Raw genomic sequence first — 16703 nt, 5'->3', positions numbered from 1 at the left:
GTCCCCTTCCTAGCAGGCCAAATTCATCGAATTCTGCCTTTATCTCAGGATTTGGATTCTCTTTCGATTTCATCACCCTAGTCCGTCCCTGTGACCCCCTAACGTGCACCCATACATCTCCATCCATCCAAACCCAGCTATCTGCCCGATACCAAGGGAATTCCGACGGCAGCTTGTAGATAATGTGATTCTGATCATACTCCCACGGAATGCAATCTAGACTGATCGTCTTCACAACCCTCCCTTCCATAATCTCATTCTCCAGTCTCTTCAGTCGCTCAGACGAAAGAACGCGTTTTCTCAGCGCAAATTCAAACTTCGAGATATACTCTCGCTCAATCTCGATCTGATGATTCGATCGCTCTGACCAGGCTTGCCATGTCAGATTGCGGATGATGTGAGGCTGTGAGCGGTTGCGGCATGTCCATTGGACCCACTGCTGCCAGAATGGTGTGGTGCCGACGTGGAGAACGAACCATGTGAGCCATGAGCATCCGGATGAGATATCGGCGATTGTTGCTTGCCAATTTGGCTTATGTGAGCCCAGAGGGGGATTTCCCCCCTCACCTTCACTTTCACTCTCGGTCTCGGGTTTCCGATACGGGCGAAAAACCCATAACAGAAGCCGCCAAACGTACAAATAATCCATCAAGTCTGAATCCTTCATTCTTAGCATCAACTCCTTCCTACACTTCAACACCACCGCTTCCCTCACCCTAATCTCCTCATTGCGCCTTTCGCTGCCCTTTCTCTTCCCCTCAATTCCTCCATTGCACCCGCTACTCTTCTTCCCTTCAAACATCCTCCAGCTCCCAACCCCATGCTCGCTGCACGCTTGATACGTACACGCTACTGACTGCCACATTCTATTTTTCCTAATCCCACCACCCATCTTCCCCAGCATCTTCTGCCTGCCCAGCTCCTCCAACCCCTTCGCATACACCTCCCTCGAAACAAGATAAAGACGCCGTAACACGCACCACCCATTCGCCACCCTCTGTCTCCAATACACTGCCTGCTCTCCCCTTTCCTCACTCGGGATCCCATACGGAAATCCGGCATTCAGGTATGGATATCGGCGCAGCTTATCTTTATCGAGAGCAATAGCTGCAAGGTGTAGGGGAATGAGGGATTTAAGCCAAGGAAAGGAATAGCCGGTTTTGGGCGGTTTGAGTAATAAGGTGCAATCTGGGAAGGATGTTTGGGCTACCCCCGGCGCAATTGTTTCGATGTATGCGACTATGACAGTGTATACCGGTTTTGAAGTTAGGCGGAGGGCGAAGAGGGAGGAGATGGAGCAGTTGGTAAGAACCAGGATTAAGATATCGTCGGGGAGGTCGTGGAGCCTCATGTCGGCCCTACTTGAAAGGAAGAATATGGAGTACAATGACAGCTTGGACTTTGGTGGCAGTGGTGGTATCGTACAGGGTCAAGGATCTTGTTTCCATGGATGGCCATATGGAACAAGAAAGCGGCAAACACAGCCGCTCGACACCTCAGAGAAATGTGCACCTCGAAACTAGGGCTAACACACACATCTATATTCCCTCCCAACCCGCTCACGTGCACACCCAACCAACCAGCGAATCGACGCACGCATGCATGAGCTAACCCCGCAAACCCAATTGGCGCGGACAAACCCCAGACACACAGTACCCCAATCTAGACTCTACGCCTTGGCTTTTCTCGTCGGAAACTGGGCGAGGCATGGCAGGATGCAGAAATCACACCATATTTTTGATGGTCATTATTGCATTCACGTATACATGCTTGGCAGCTATGATTATCCCCGAAACACTTTCCCTTCTTTAAAGGATAGGTAGGTTTCCATGATCGCCCGGAAAACAGGGATAGCCGTATTGTATTAAAAAAAAAGGTATAAAGTTATAGAAAGAAGGAGGGTATGTCATGAAACCCCGCGGCCACCACGCTAAACCACACTAATTTTACTACCACCATTTGCACCCCCAAAATCCGCCATAAACCCCCATTCGCCCAAAAAGGATACATAAGGAAAGCAAATTAACCCGGAAGGATCCCCATGAACGTTGGGGTTTCTTACGCCCTTGGCCCATCCAAAATTTCCGCTGTCGCAATTCCCTTCTCTACGCTCCCTGTCTCATGCACTCCCACACCCCGACCCTTCCCTTCCACCCTCACATTCGCAATCACACTCTCCACCGCCGCCTGCACGTCAATATGGAAGAACGGTCTGTTCAGTCCATGTAGCGTCGACAACTTCCCAGGGATAGCCTTCTTCTCACCCGTATGCCCAGTCTCTTCATCACCAACCTTCTTAGCAACACCCTCCTCCCCAATCGCCACATAAGAAACCACGGGATTCCAATGCGCGCGCGCACTATCCTTACCTCCCAATAGGTAACCGAACCCGGCAGCCGTCAACGCACGCTTCGTCCAGCGGTTATTAATACCCGCGAAATGCCACTCCACGGTATTCGGCGCGGCGTAGCGATCCAATTGATGGCGGACGTCAACGAGGCCTTGAACGGATGTTGTGTCGACGTTGTTTACGGATGAGAAGTCTAGGATGATGGCGCGGAGGACGGGGCGGTCGTCGTCGGGGTTGATTTGGACGCCGCGGCGGGGGCCGGGGTCGTTCCAGGGACGGTCCTGGAGGGCGGTTAGTTTGGTGAGGGTTTTGAATGTGTGTGTGAGAGTTTTGTCTGAAGGGTTGAATATAGATGGGTGTCAGGGAATTGCAAGTACTTACACCAAGCTTTTCATACCGATCCAAAATTGTCGGTCTCGAGTGCTTCTGCACGAATTGGGTCAAGTCGTCTAGATACTGCGCTTGGTTAAGGTACGTGAACCCCTCACTAAACCGATAAATATAAACTCCGGGATACGGTGAATGGACATCAATTGCCGGATTCGAGCCATCAGAGTGCGTGAGAGGGATATATGCTTCTCGACTGATTTTCTCGTCGACAGCGCCAGAGCCTGGACCACGGCGAAGCAAGTCGTTTGTGCTGCCGCGGTAGATATGTACCTTTCCCATGTGCGCGCCGTGGGCTTTGATGTGGCGGAAGAGGAGGAGCGCTGCGGATGCGGCGATGGTGAAGTAGATACCATTTTCGATGGTTGAGAAGATAGTGATGAAGACGCCGATGAAGAAGATGAAGACTTCAAGAGGGGAGGTTTGCCAGAATTGGTAGACAACGGCGGGAGGGGTGATGAGGTCGAGCACAGCGTGGATGATGATTGCTGCAAGCGCGGCGCTGGGGATGTAGAAGAAGACCGAGGTTAGGGCGTAAAGGGCCAGGAGGACGATGACAGCGGTGAAGATTCCGGCAAGAGGGGTTCGGACACCAGCTTTGGCTTTGATGGCTGTGCGAGAGAATGAACCGGTCGCAGGATAAGCGCCAAGGAATGGGCCGAATAGGTTGGTGAAGCCAACAGCAACGAGCTCTTGGGATGGGTTGATAACGTAGTTGTTGATGCGGCCGAAAGACTTGGAGATCGCGATGTGCTCCAGGATCAAGACAATAACGGTGACGGGGATGTCTGGGGCAACGGCAGAAAGAACCTCTGTATTGATGTTTGGAACGCCGTGGTGTTTGAATCCTAATGTTGTCAGAATGATTGCGGATAATCCTAGAAGGCATACAACCTACCCCGAGGTACTGTGCCTAGGATTTTGAATTTGGCCTTCTTAGCATCTTTGACATGTCGATTGCAGCCCCAGCTGATTAGAATATAGAGGATGATGACAAAGGCCATACGCAGAGTCGAAAGGAAAAACCAAAGTTTCTTCTTCGAAGGTACTTTCTTCGTTAGGACGCTGAAAAGAATGCGGAAAGCATAGAGCATAGCAAGCGCCGACACACCCAAAGCAGCGTCTAACTTCTTGGCCTCCGGAAGATGCTTCAGGGAATTGATGATCACTTTGTAAGTTGCTTCCCTGTTATTGATGTTGGGGATACCGAGCAATGTGGGTACCTGGCCGGCCGCAATTGAAATAGCGGCACCAGTCATGAATGACGTGATTGCGACCAAAGGAATGAACTCAACGATCCATCCTAATCGGGTCAAACCGATGAAAAGGAGCACGGCTCCAGAGACCAGGGCAAGACTCCTGGCTATTTGGTCTGCTGTTAGATTCTTGTGCTTTTTCTGGACTTTTATCACGATGTTGCCGACAATAGTGGACATGACGGCTACAGTCTAGGATATGTTAGTCGATACCAGAAATGGGTCGATACAAGGAGAACATACGCCAATGGTGATATCTTTGGAGGTCGCAAAAGCCCAGTAGAGTAGAAATCCAACAAAAGAGGTATACAAGCCATATTCGGCTGGTAGTTTAGCGAGGAGCGCATATGCCATGCCCTGAGGAATGACGACAAAGCCAACCGTGACACCTTCTCGAGTCAGCTCGAGCGCAGTATGGGAGTAAATGAGAACTTACCGGCGATGACGTCGCCCAAGAGCCATGTTAGGTTGTAATGGAAGATCCAATTCCAGAACGGGAAGAGAGTTCGAATATAGTGAAGGAAGCCGGCAGTAGTTGGTCGATATTGCAGAAGGAACTCTTTCGTCGTCGGCTCCGATTCAACATATGTGTCAGCCGAGTCAAGTGAGGCTGGACCCGAAGAAAGCGGTCCTCTTCGCTCCTCCCGGTTCTCAGTGTCGATAGAAAGTATCTTGGCTAAGAATCGTCCTGCCATTGCTGCGAATTCCAAGCTGCACCTACTTCTATAGAGGTGGAGGTGAATCAATACTTATAGAAAGGCTGGTGAGAGCGGTGATCGCCGAGCAGAATCGAGATGTGGACGCCCCAGTCTCTAGGTTTGTGCGAGTAGTGAGCACGGCGTTCAGACCACAACCACTGAGCTGGCTACAAATCCAGCAGATGGACGTAGACCGACAATATGCACTCAGCCGACATGTCACCGCAGACTTGGCGAAGGCGACTGGCGAAGTATTTGGCTGTGAATAAGGCGAAATATGCCACGGCTTGCGAATTCGATACGGTAACATTCCTTTTTCCTGGCCTCCTATGGCCAAGAAAACCCCACCATTTTGACTATTCTGAGCCTTATCCGTACGATCTGGAACCCAACCGCTCGTTTTTATATGGCGTGCTGGAAGGACAAGATATTGAGTCCCCTACTTGGGCCACCAAGGTCTTGAAAGGTCTGGGCGGATGAGGGGTAGCGAGAGGCTTCCGGAAGCGTCGCTCCGTGTACGGCGCAGGCCGAGCGAAAGTACTGCTGTGGAGGTTTCGAAAGTCGATACTCTTCCATGACACTGTCGAAGCTTGAACTTCGGAAACCAGAAAGTGAAGTCCTTTTGACTGCTGCTAATTTCGAGAGATGACAAACACAGTCGGACAATAGCTCAAGCAACGGTGTTCACCTCTCAACCACCTACCTTGGTTTGGTTTGGGCTACTGGGGGGTACGTGAATTTCCCACTTACGCAATCTTGCCATGGCATTGCGATATCGTGCTTAGCCGGTTGGCGTTCTCGGTACCGGCCTGGGCACCATGGGTCTCTCGCGCTGAGTGGTAGCGAGAACGACGGAAGAGCTTGCTTTTCTAAATAGCGAGGAGGCGTTTCCACGCGTCGCTGAATGGCTGGCAGGGAACACAATCAATTTTTATTGGGCACGTCGTCGTGTGTTCAGGGCATCAGGAGGGCATTGCAAGCTTCCCGGATGCTTGGTTCTGTGGTGTTCTTAGTCGCGATGCTTGTTTCGAGGTCCAATGGGTCATGTTCGTGTCAAATGGTAAGTTAGGGTTCTGTGATGGTAGATCTGATGTGTGAAGGCCGAAAGAGCGCGAGGGATTTATGCGCATCTAGAAAGCAAGTAAAAGCTAGCGGAGGAACATTGACGCTACTCCTCGGCCTGAGCTTTGGGTGCAGGGCGGCTTTTGAGCTGTCGAGCATTCAACACTTGTGGCGGTGAGTGTGGGTAAATAGCTGCTCTGGACTGATTGCATCATTTTGAGAAGATTGTCCTCATGTTCACTTACCCTTTCAGCTGTCTAAGGTTGCTTCCGCTTACGGAGACATGGAACGTGATTCGTGCTATGGTTGAACATGAGGAACCCGATGACATGTTCCTCTCGCGTGACCATCGCCACGGTTTACGAAGCTTATGGGTTATGGGGTACATGCGGTCGTGAGTGGGAAGATCATTGCGTTACCAGGTAGTTGGAGAAAGGAGGTGCATGCCGAGCTGTGGGGGGGGGGGTTTTGTTGGTGACATAGCGACCACCAGCATGGTGGGACACCTACAACGATTTGTGTGTTCTAATGATAGGGTTGATGAGAACTGGGTGGTACCTTAATTGCAGCTCTCTTGAGTGCACATAGGGGAATAATGTGGAGGTTGAGGATTGAAAAATTTGAAGCCACTCGAGTTCTCAGACGGAAGTACCAGTCAGTTGAACAAAATACGTCCCGAAATTTGCATTATGCATCCCAAGGCTCCCGCCTCGCCTTAGCATTGCCGGGGCCCTCTTCTACCCTGGAAGTCCTCTAGCGCCGTGTTCGGGCTATGTAGTCTTTTCGCGACACAAAGAAGTAAGCGTGGCCTCAAATAACCTTTCGCACTCATCCTTACACCTCAATCAAGATCCACAAATTTGGCTCCATCGACGCCAAACAACTTCATCAACCCCTGCTTTCCTTGAACAAAATCAATTTCATCCATGTTTTTCTGAATCTTCTCTCTGCTTTTCACGATTTCCTTTGCAATCTCCCTCCACTCCAGCTTCTCCTTCCCAACTGGCTGTATAGCGAATTCATCCACGCTCACCCGCAGCAACTTCCCGTCTTGCTTCCTCACCACCCCATCCACCAACACCAGCTCAATATCCGCAGGGCTCGAATGCAAGATGACCGCCGCAACGGGATCATGTTGTGCCGCAGCCACCATCGCCGGGCTCAACGCATCCCAGACCACTAGATCCGCGCGCATGCCGACTGCAATCTTCCCGACTTCTGTCTCCAGTCGAGCGGCCTCTGCGCCCTTGATGGTGGCTAGATTGAATGCTGCCTCGACAGACAAGCTGTCTGGTAAACGGCTCGGCGTTTTGCCCTGGTCATGGTAATATTGATTGAAATTACACCTCGCGTTCTGAAGTCCGAGTCTGGCTTCCGAGACGACAGATCCGGCGTTGTTGGAATGACAGTCAACTCCAAGGCTGGCATGCGATTGCAGTCCTCGCTCCGTGAACTTTCCCCTACTAACTGATCCACGCAGCTATGTGAAACTGCACACCTTTAAGCGGAGACCTTTCTTTAATATTCTCTAGCAAATCCCGCGTTCCTTGCTCTCTTGTTATTCTGCCTTGAGCTTGAGAAGTCAGGTCGACATGTGCTTCGTCCGTATATACGATATGATTAAAAAAACCTGAAGAGAGGAGCATAGAGATAAGTATCTCCATAAGCTGTTTGTTCCTCTTGATTTTTGTCTGATTATAGCCTTCTTGATAAACGCGTACTTGTACCGTCTACCTCCTTTAGTAAGCTCCTTTATTTTACGTTTTAATTAGCGCTTTCCAACAGGCAGATTATAGTATGCGATTTGAGCTTCGTAGGGTTGTTTTTGGACAGGATTCTGGGAAGGCGAGCAAAGCGTTTTGCACATCGATTTAGTGACTTTTGACGTGGGACCAAGTATCTCAGGCCTTGGCCGAAGCCTCCTCTTTGCTTCAGAACCCATATTCATATATTGATCTTTCCATAATTGGGCGCAAGACTCTGAGATTCCGCATTCAGCTGAAATGCGACTTAACGGAATTGATCCTTTACTACTCGTCAAAGCGTTGAAGAATTTGCATTTCCTGCGAGTTGTAGCTTCTCTTCCAGCTAAAGGTCCAGGGGATGGAGTGCGAAAAGGATTTAATCGCGTTGGTGGTGCCATGATTGAAGGTTGAAGTGTTTACGAAATCGCGGAAATCGCGTTTTGGTGGGGCTGACTAATTCGTACAGAATTCTGTCAACCACTGTTGAGGCCTCCCGCCTGCTTGCATAATCAATTAACAACACAATTTTATCACTTGCTTTAACACCATCCGTCCTGAGGTGCCCTTTTCGGTCCCTCCACTCTCTCTCCGCATGCCCAACTCCTCGTCTGGCACCGTCGACCCTTCTATAGCCAATTAATAACTTGGCCTTACCGACCTGAGAGCACGTGCAATGTTCTTGGCATAGAACACCGGCATTTGGTAGATCTGGACCAGCCTCTTCTGCTGTCGCGCCTGCGCAGCCTCCATCCACAGTTTCTAAACATCCCTTTTCGCACCACGCATCTTGTTTGATGATTTATGCTCTCTTTGAGACTACTCATCCTACGGGATTCGCATATGCGACGTCGCCCAAGCAACCTAAACACGACATTTCGCGCGTCTGCTAACCATGACGGTTTTGTCCAGATTGCAGATCATTCAGTCTGAACCGATTGGCGATGGGTTAGATACACCCTCTACCCATGAACGGGTTTGTAGCGTCGCATGGACCAGGCTCGTGCACGCAGTGGCGAAGGAATGTTATTTTCAATATAGATTACCACTTGGTATGTCCGCCACCTGCCTTAATAACTGCCCAACACTGATCTCTCATAGATGTGATGTACTTCCTGTAGTCATCAATTTCAATTTTCTCCCACTCCTCCTTAAGATACTGCTTTACCTCAGCGTTAGTCTTTGGAAAGCGCTTTGCCAGCCGCCACTTCAGCAGCTGCCACACGTTCTTCATGGGATTGAGATCTGGTGAGTTAGCCGGCCACCACCCCCTTTTAATTGCTTGAGCCTGGAAGGCAGCTGTAGTAGCCTTTAACGTGTGAATAGAAGCATTGTCCTTAAGGTAGAGAAAATCTCCTCTGTAGAATCCATCTCTATATTGTTGCCTGCGCTGGTACTCGTCCTGGAATGCTAAAACTAGAGGCAGGATATGTTAAATATACACCTTTGAGTCCACAGTGCCTTTTGCATTCGTACACCACTCCTTTTTAAAGAAGACTAGAGGTTCCTTTTTATATAATAAGATAATACTCCACACCATGCAGCTGCTAAAGTTCTTAAATTAAGGTATCAAACAATCAGGATGGAGACTCTCCTTAGCCCTTCGAGTGACGTACACCTCTCCTGCGCCAGTTTGAGCTGACATCTCATCGCTCTAGCTAACCCTTGACCACTGCTCCTTATTAAGCTACTGGTGCTGCTAGGCCTACTGCACCTAAGAGGCCTTCTGCGCCTCTGTAAGGAAGGGCTTTAGCGTTGCCTTCCCGCGATGATAGAGCTCCTTTTTAAAGGCCTTGACGAGCGTGCGACGGCAGACGTCGATTCCTAGCTCCTGAGCAATCTGGTTCCTAGTCTTCCGTCGCTGCTCAGCGGTTTTAGTAGCATGGCGAACAAGGAGGCGTTAAAATGGTGTGTTTAGTATAGCTAGTCTGCCCCTAGGCTTTGTAGGAGTACAAGGTGCCTAAAGACAATTAGACACGTTCTGCTGTGAGGTTCCTAGCTGCTGAGCAATTGCCGCTTGCTTCTATCCTATCTCTGCAAGAGTGTGGATCTTGATGCGGTCCTTGTACGACAGGCGGCGGTTTGGAGTTCTCAGCATGGTGTAGTAGACGAGCAGGTATGAGCCTTCCTTTTCGGAAGCTTGGATGAGGAAAATTTAGCAATAACAAAGGAAGAATAGAGATTTAGACGAACAAATCTCCCGTGCCGCCGACAATGTTCATACGGAGCACCGCGTCGGTCAGTTGCAAAGTCAGACAATGGCCGATAGGTTTGACATTCAGAAGACAGACGCCGACATACTAATTCTGGCTTAGCGACACCTTAAAACTGTGAACAGTAACAAAGAGGTAAACTTTAGCCCACTAACAACAGAACACAGCATTATAATATTGCATTAAAACATCTAGAATATAGTAATAGACCTAGTAAAATATATTTATTTGCCTTAAAAATTTAGAATATTTGCAAAAGTGGTGGAAAGTTTTATAGGCTAATTAGACATTAATCTAGCGCTTTTTTAAACCAATAAGAGAAAAGACTTGGCAAGATGTACAGTGAATAATAGAGATGTAGTAGATGATACAGATGAGAAAAATACCTTAGCTTGGTATTAGAACCTTATATAAACAGAAGTATTTTTTCTAGGAGCTTCTTGCGCCTTTGACGCACGGGCCTCGCTTATGAAGGCGCTACAAACCCGTTCATGGAGGGGGGTGTACCTTCCGCCAGAATTTAAAGTCAAACCACAAGGATCTCAGCGCGTCCCACGTCTTGATTCCATCTAACCAAGGTAATATCGATGGGCCCTCTGACATTTTTACATTGAAACCATAGTAGGACTAAAAGATCTTGCTGTTTACCTTATTGTGGAGTTGCAAGCTCTGCCCGTTGCTTGATTGCTCCTATCCGTCGCTGGTCGCGGTACCCTTTGTAGCGATCTTCTACGACTTGAACTCTCAACTGAGTCTGACAACTTTGACTTCAAACGCACCATACCCTTCCTCAGGGCTGTCCTCAACCATGAACCTGATGAAGTTATCTGGAACAAGGTCTACGACGCCGTTACTGAGTCTGCCCCCCCTCCCCGTCCTGCATTATCCTTCCCACAAACGCTATGGCTACGCAACATGAGCAGCTTCGCAAACTCGACTGAACACCGCAAATACGTAGACGACGTGCTGAAGGAGGAGCTGGGGCCCATGTACGTTGGGATTCCTGGTTTCTTTGAAGCCTTCTTTAGCGAAATCGCAGGCCTTGAGCTGGCAGTGCAGGCGGTATTTAAAAGGTGCAAAGCAGGGAATAATCCGATCTACTAGGAAGAGGGCGGCTGGCAGGGCTGGCCTGAAGAGGCGAAGGAAAGGGATGTCCTGCGTTGGTTTGCAGAGCTTACGCGCTAGTTTTGGACTTCGCGGAAGAGCATCTGCCCGCCTCTGGGGCTCGACGACGACCGCTAGCGCGGCCCCGCCGGCCCTTGCGAGGCTCCGCGGCTGACTGCGAGTTGGATGTTGGCTTTGTGGACGACCTGAGTGCTGGCGTGGACGCTAAATGCCACTGGAAGCAGATCCTTGTACTGGGAGAACTTAAGAGCAATCCATCGGCCGACGTAGCCTCTAAAGCATGGCTAGATCTGGGGCGATATGTGAGAGAGGTACTTGCTGCTTAGGAAAGTTGTCGCTTTGTCCTTGACTCGTGCGTAATCAGGGTAGGACTCCTCGATCGCGAGGATGAATTGGTATAGTACGCCTTTGTCAGGTAGCTGAAGCTTCATGTCCTTCAACTTGTTGAGTGAGGCACGGAACTTGTCCGTAAATTTGAGCGTGTTTGTGCAGTCCGCGCAGCGGAGCTTGGAGAAATCAGTCCATGCTGTATAGGCCTCATGGAGGCCCTCGCGATAGCGTCGAGTGATCTCCTTGTATTGCTCTGCTGCGGTATGGAGGCCTTGGATTGCTTCGTAAACCTCACGGGGAATCGAGGTAAGGAAGGTCATATTGAGAGCTGCGTCGAGTCTGCCCCAATGCTTGATCCTTTCCTTCTGCTTCTCTGCAGACTTGATGATGTGTTCATTGATCGATTGACGATCGTCGTCAAATGCCTTACGCTCGGCCATGAGCTGATGGTGCTCGCCGTTGTGTGGGTCCAATGTTGATACATCGAGGGCCCCAGGCTCGTCAATATTGCCAGTGTAAGATGGATTGGATGGTCGTGTTTTCTCGCCAGTGAGAACCTCTGACGCATTGTGAATCTGCGAGTACAGGGTAATTGCAGCGTCCCATTTCCAGAAGTTCGAGCCAGATGCGTCAAGCTTCGGGACGACTGCTTGTGCGTCGTAAATGCCCATGTTGGGTGTGACGTCGCAGTGAGTTCGTGAGCGGAAGCCTCACCAACGCTGGGCTGCGTCGCTCGTCAATTGAGTGTGGCGAGAGGCAGACGTCCCAGGTCTTTTGTTGGTGAGTTGATCCGGGTTCATAACCTGATGAGAAGCATGATTGTGATGTGAACTTGTTGTTATTGTGAGCTATCAGAGCTGACTATATAGTAGGAACGAGATGAACAGACGCTAGTCCTAAAGAGGTACGCATGTCACTCGTACCTTCGAACAGATCCAGCTTTTAGTAGTTTTAATTCCTCGTAGTTATTGCTGAATTTTTATGCGATTTCTAAGATACGATACTCTTTGACATTGTATCTTGCCCTCTTGATCACTAAAGCAACCCCAGCCCCTGCTAGCCAATCATACTGCTAATTACCCGCCTCCACCTGGAAGCCATCTGAGTCGAACCACTGTAGTAAGTCAGCCTTACTCTGCGCGTTGACTTCCTCCTTTAGGAATTCCGGTTTAGCAGTACGAGTGCTGTAACAGCTTCTCTTTGCAAGGAAATAACAGGTTACGCATATAAAACTTACAACAACAAGCAAAATTATAAAAGGCAGACTATATAAGTAACATGCAGGAAAAAGAGTAACCAAAAACGCGAATAACCAACTAGACAGATAATAAACAGCAAAAACAACAAAGACAAAGTAACTTTCCAAGCACTAAAGCACTCATGTAGCAATCAACAGCGCTCCTCAGGATGTCGCCCATTCAACCGTGCCGTTCTGATTATAACGGTAATATCTCCTATGCTCCTCAGACCATTGCCAAGGATTGAACACTTCAGTGCATTCAATGGCAGCCTCCAGTGCTTCCCTCAGTTCCGGCAGTTTGTTCAGCAAGGCCTTCAAGGCTGCGGTCTGTTCTTGGCCACTAAAAGTCAAGCACTTCGCTTGAACCAATCCCAGTAGGACCCTGATATCGCTGAGGTCGGACTGTTCCTTCAGGCTCCCACCTCGCTGGTGCTGGGAGAGGATCTTTTCTCTCAAAAGCCAACGAGGACTGAGGACTGCAACCGTCGCTTGCCCCACATTCAAATTGATGCGGTCATTGTCTGGCCTAGAAAGGTCGTATTGGGGGCGATTGGGCCAACTCTGGAAATCGAATATCTCGACTTCTACAAGCTTTTCGAGACCGTTGTTTCCAGTGATACGTACGGCTGGCACGAATACGCCATACCCGGCATCTTTCTTGACAAAATCCTGAGAATGGTTCGTGTAGAGTATTTGCGAAATACGATCAGCGTCAATCTGTCTAGCTGGATCAGCTTGAATAATCACATCGATATCTTTGGTGCCGCGATACGGCCGGTGGTGCCGGAGGAAGATCAGGGAGCAGCCAGCGCCCCCGATGATACCAAATGTTACGTGATTATGTTGGAGAGACTGCGTAAGGATGCTCACAGCACGTCGAAGTTCTTCGCTGCTGAGGGTATCTGCAGACATTGCCACTAAAGAACGAAATCGTAAGTTTTGGTTAAGCAATGTAAGGATTATCCACCCATCTCGGTAGAGGTAGTGACATACCAAAAATTGGGATTTTCTTAGGAATGGGTCTTGAAATCACCCTCAAAGACGGGAAATGGGCGAAGAAAGCTGGGAGGATGGTGCAGAAGTCTGTTGTTAAATATGAAAGGGCCTTGTTTGGACAGTCTTGCTGATTCTCTATCGTAGCTGTTGGGCTGGGCTGGGCTGAATTGTGTTCTACTGCTCTAACTGAGGCCATTTTATATTCTTATGACAAACTCCTTCTTCCTAACGCATTGTGAGACAGCGCAGATTATAGCGTTAATAGATCCAACGCAGGAACTTTTCCGCAGCGCTTAAGATAGAAAACCAGATGACCAAGTGATAAGGTCCTTTCCAGGATTAACGAAACAAGCTGCCTTGAATTAGAATTGCCAAGAGGTCTTCTACTTGCAACACCTAATGATTTGAGATAATTTTCCGGAGTTACAATCGACTCCCGGCTAGGGCTGGCGCGAAAGGGGCATGTGATGGGTTTGGATACTGTGCCGCACGGAGTGCTTATGTTTCAGGCAGCAAACAAGCAATGGATAGAAAACCATTAGCTAGCACTGTTAGATCATCTACGTGCTGACCCAAAAATTGGTTTATTCACCTCTGTAAGTTCAAACTAGCTTTGTCCTTGACTCCTGAAGGAACAGCGCGCGGAAATTGAACTTGCCCCGCTAGTAGCAGATGTGAACACGGTTACCACTGGCAGAATTATTATTGGATTGATCGATTAGAGCGCGGCAGCTCCGCCTGAAGTTAGCGCTATACCCATCTCTAGAGGCTTTCGCAGTGACCCTCCATGTAGGTATCTATTGGAGCATTCATGCAGGGACCCTGGTGGTGATCCTGCCTGCCCTAGTCAAACTCTTTCTTAAGTTTGCGTACATGGTAGCCGAGCATGCTGGCGGCAGCTGAACCATCGCAAAAAAAAAAAGCCCAATGTTAGCATCGCTCCCTAACGAACCATTAGGTACCAGTGACCTGGAATTATATCTAAACTAAACTGTTATCTCCATACCGTCATCAACGGGGCTTCTTAGCATGCTGGTTCGTATGGTATGCGATCCTCTCCATGACGAGCTTGTCAAAAATAAACTGAGCATCTGATAGAAATCCCTATCCTCTACACCCTCAGGCAAGTCGGGACCTCCATGAGGACGGGGATTGTCGATTTTCAGAGGATGCCCATCGGTGGGTGGCCCGGACGGCGGCGGAAGAGGCGGTTTGGCACTTGATTTCGAGTACTTTGTGTATTTCACGAAGTCAATATCATTTGACGGCTTCTTGGGACTACATCTAAGAGCATCACGATAGACTTCTGGTGTTCATCGACGGCTACCATCTGATTGGCCATCCCAACGTGGCTCGTGTACGGGCGCTGTTAGCCATGGAGAGATATCTCTGCGTTGTACGCTTCTCTTCTTCTGCATGCTTTCTTTTGTTATATAGGAACACAATACAAACACGTTAGTTGCCTCTTGCCTATTCCCTTACAAGTCGTGCAAGTTTAGTGCCGGTGTTTGGAACCTCTTTGTGTTCGGAAACCATATCGCCGAGCTGGGCGTCGGCGCCTGACAAACGATCCCCTGCGCATTTGAGATCTAATTGGTTGAGCATAGCAGTCTAACGTGGCGTCGCGCTAATGCTTAGAAAAGGCTAGCGGCAGCTCAGGCAGGTAGCTGAGATAAAGCAAGCTGTTTTCCGCTTCCACTTTCGTGTAGCATCTTTACCCTACTCTGCAATAAAACCCACTGTCACGCGGTCTTCATGTGTTCAACTGCCAGGAAACATAATTACAACCATCTCTAGCGCCAGGCTATAACCCGCATTCAGCTAGTCTTCTACTGCTCGCACTGCTACAATGGCTTTCGAATCTGTCGTTCAGGCGTTGCATCCTGTCAAGGTAGTTGTTTGGGGCGAACAGGCGATAGGCTTTCTCGGAGCGGGGACACTACTCAATGTACGCCTTCTCCTACGCTTGCTAATAATTGTACTAACGAATATAACCTAGAGCTATATGCTGATCCCTTCTGAATCTGATTTCGACCTCGCCGCACAGAAGTTGGTTGAGGCAGGTTTTCGCCCCGCCCTATGGTCGTACGGTATACTCGATCCACACCTCCTTCCAGACGACGAGATAACTCGACGGATTAACCCTATGGAAATCCCTGGATACCGGATGCTGGATGACAATTCCGTGCGGTTCCAATTTCCAGCAGGGTTTTCTGGCTCTGAAAGAGTTGTATTGCTTCGAAGCACGTATGTCTGCCTTACCCCTCCAAACGATCCGTTATCGATGCAGAGATTCCATTGCGACAAGAATTTGTATTATCCCGACAAAGCTCTCCTCCTAGAGAGCTTCATCAGGACTCTCCTCCAAGACTCTCCAGGCTTCTGGCGCGACACGTTGGGGGTTTGGGCTATATCCTATGTGTATGGTATACTGATGGTTGAAGACACCGTGCTTGATTCTTGCGACGAAGAAAGTGTCAGGTTATGGTTTAATGAAAAGATTCGCCGGGGAAAGGGTGGTCTAGACAGAACTACAGTCTCCAAGAGAGTGGGTAAAGGACAAGCCCTTACTAAGTAAACTAAAGGCCTTAGAATTTAGCTAATCTATATTATCTATACCTGCTAGCTCTTACCTAATGCTCTTCTCTAATGTTATATATTGTGAGGACTATAGGCAGGAAGGCTACCTAACTGACCATCATCTTCTAACTAAGAGGCCGACTCCGCTAAGGATTGCGAGAGATGATGGGATTCTAAGCCTTGCGAAAGCCCAGAGCCTTGCAGGAGTGGTGGGACACCAAAATCTAACTCAGGGGGCAAATGATCAACAGCTAAGCAGAGTCTTTTAAAGTGAGTTAGCATCCACGCATCATAAACATTCTTCGTGAATTTGTGCGCCGTCCATTTCTCATTCCCCTCTAGAGCCGTGAAGCTGAACTCATGGATCAGGTGGCAGTAGAAGGTAATTTTGGCCCCATCAATCACAGCGTAGTGACCGTAGATCCGGATTGACCGATGATCGTGCGAGACGGAGAAGGCGAGGATTTCCGATGGATCTCCTTCTCGCGCTTGACGAGCCGGAAAAGCTCGACGACGGCCCTTACTGCGAGCGTCATGCTGTGCGCATTCTGTCGGTCGGCGATGTCAAGCGCCACAGCGCCACACCTGACTTCACAGGTGAGGAACGGGAAGTACATATAGTACGTGGCCATGAAGAAGGACTCGAATCAGCGAAAGTATTCATTCCAGAAGCTTCACGCTGATTCGGTGCACGAGCCACAGGCCGTGCGACCCTAATATCCGT

General features: G+C 49.3%; 8 protein-coding genes across 8 annotated transcripts; 3 read left to right on the top strand and 5 right to left on the bottom strand.

Annotated features, from left to right (window-relative positions):
* Positions 1–2058: 2058 nt before the first annotated feature.
* Positions 2059–4688, bottom strand: BDR25DRAFT_314081 (sulfate permease 2; the record flags this gene model as incomplete). The annotated part of the gene is made up of 5 exons (XM_033691427.1): positions 2059–2631; positions 2732–3585; positions 3636–4185; positions 4237–4382; positions 4430–4688. 5 exons carry the CDS (start codon positions 4686–4688, stop codon positions 2059–2061), a joined length of 2382 nt encoding a protein of 793 aa, XP_033547738.1.
* Positions 4689–4787: 99 nt separating this feature from the next.
* On the top strand, positions 4788–6555 carry BDR25DRAFT_354841 (uncharacterized protein; the record flags this gene model as incomplete). Its single annotated transcript, XM_033695376.1, has 14 exons — positions 4788–4813; positions 4855–4909; positions 4944–5147; positions 5179–5307; positions 5350–5513; positions 5539–5643; positions 5672–5751; positions 5792–5927; positions 5978–6008; positions 6035–6135; positions 6160–6206; positions 6247–6304; positions 6342–6501; positions 6532–6555. The coding sequence occupies 14 exons, from the start codon at positions 4788–4790 to the stop codon at positions 6553–6555; spliced, it is 1320 nt and encodes a 439-aa protein (XP_033547737.1).
* A 39-nt stretch (positions 6556–6594) lies between these two features.
* Positions 6595–7399, bottom strand: BDR25DRAFT_368574 (uncharacterized protein; the record flags this gene model as incomplete). Its single annotated transcript, XM_033697067.1, has 2 exons — positions 6595–7220; positions 7252–7399. The coding sequence occupies 2 exons, from the start codon at positions 7397–7399 to the stop codon at positions 6595–6597; spliced, it is 774 nt and encodes a 257-aa protein (XP_033547736.1).
* A 2862-nt stretch (positions 7400–10261) lies between these two features.
* BDR25DRAFT_368570 (uncharacterized protein) lies at positions 10262–10887 on the top strand. Its single transcript, XM_033697066.1, has one exon. The coding sequence runs from the start codon at positions 10624–10626 to the stop codon at positions 10810–10812; it is 189 nt and encodes a 62-aa protein (XP_033547735.1). The 5' UTR covers positions 10262–10623; the 3' UTR covers positions 10813–10887.
* A 45-nt stretch (positions 10888–10932) lies between these two features.
* Positions 10933–11834, bottom strand: BDR25DRAFT_368568 (uncharacterized protein; the record flags this gene model as incomplete). The annotated part of the gene is made up of 1 exon (XM_033697065.1): positions 10933–11834. One exon carries the CDS (start codon positions 11832–11834, stop codon positions 11118–11120), a length of 717 nt encoding a protein of 238 aa, XP_033547734.1. The 3' UTR covers positions 10933–11117.
* A 591-nt stretch (positions 11835–12425) lies between these two features.
* BDR25DRAFT_342720 (uncharacterized protein) lies at positions 12426–13550 on the bottom strand. Its single transcript, XM_033693757.1, has 2 exons — positions 13397–13550; positions 12426–13320 (listed from the first exon to the last, which is right to left on the bottom strand). The coding sequence occupies exon 2, from the start codon at positions 13313–13315 to the stop codon at positions 12566–12568; it is 750 nt and encodes a 249-aa protein (XP_033547733.1). The 5' UTR covers positions 13316–13320; positions 13397–13550; the 3' UTR covers positions 12426–12565.
* A 1561-nt stretch (positions 13551–15111) lies between these two features.
* BDR25DRAFT_261140 (uncharacterized protein) lies at positions 15112–15998 on the top strand. Its single transcript, XM_033686689.1, has 2 exons — positions 15112–15347; positions 15399–15998. Exons 1-2 carry the CDS (start codon positions 15249–15251, stop codon positions 15975–15977), a joined length of 678 nt encoding a protein of 225 aa, XP_033547732.1. The 5' UTR covers positions 15112–15248; the 3' UTR covers positions 15978–15998.
* A 110-nt stretch (positions 15999–16108) lies between these two features.
* On the bottom strand, positions 16109–16611 carry BDR25DRAFT_325227 (uncharacterized protein; the record flags this gene model as incomplete). Its single annotated transcript, XM_033692205.1, has 2 exons — positions 16109–16331; positions 16430–16611. The coding sequence occupies 2 exons, from the start codon at positions 16609–16611 to the stop codon at positions 16109–16111; spliced, it is 405 nt and encodes a 134-aa protein (XP_033547731.1).
* Between the last annotated feature and the right edge of the window lie 92 nt (positions 16612–16703).

Source organism: Lindgomyces ingoldianus, assembly GCF_010093535.1.
Source record: "Lindgomyces ingoldianus strain ATCC 200398 unplaced genomic scaffold BDR25scaffold_15, whole genome shotgun sequence".
Taxonomy (NCBI): Eukaryota; Fungi; Ascomycota; class Dothideomycetes; order Pleosporales; family Lindgomycetaceae; genus Lindgomyces; species Lindgomyces ingoldianus.
Note: the sequence above shows the minus strand (reverse complement) of the source record. Positions and strands in the feature narration are given on the sequence as shown.

Bases quoted from the DNA above. Each gene is read 5' to 3' on its own strand.
- BDR25DRAFT_342720 (XM_033693757.1), bottom strand. From the start codon at position 13,315: ATGTCTGCAGATACCCTCAGCAGCGAAGAACTTCGACGTGCTGTGAGC.
- BDR25DRAFT_261140 (XM_033686689.1), top strand. From the start codon at position 15,249: ATGGCTTTCGAATCTGTCGTTCAGGCGTTGCATCCTGTCAAGGTAGTT. The intron at 15,348-15,398 runs GTACGCCTTCTC...AATATAACCTAG, and splicing joins GAGCGGGGACACTACTCAAT to AGCTATATGCTGATCCCTTC.
- BDR25DRAFT_368570 (XM_033697066.1), top strand. From the start codon at position 10,624: ATGAGCAGCTTCGCAAACTCGACTGAACACCGCAAATACGTAGACGAC.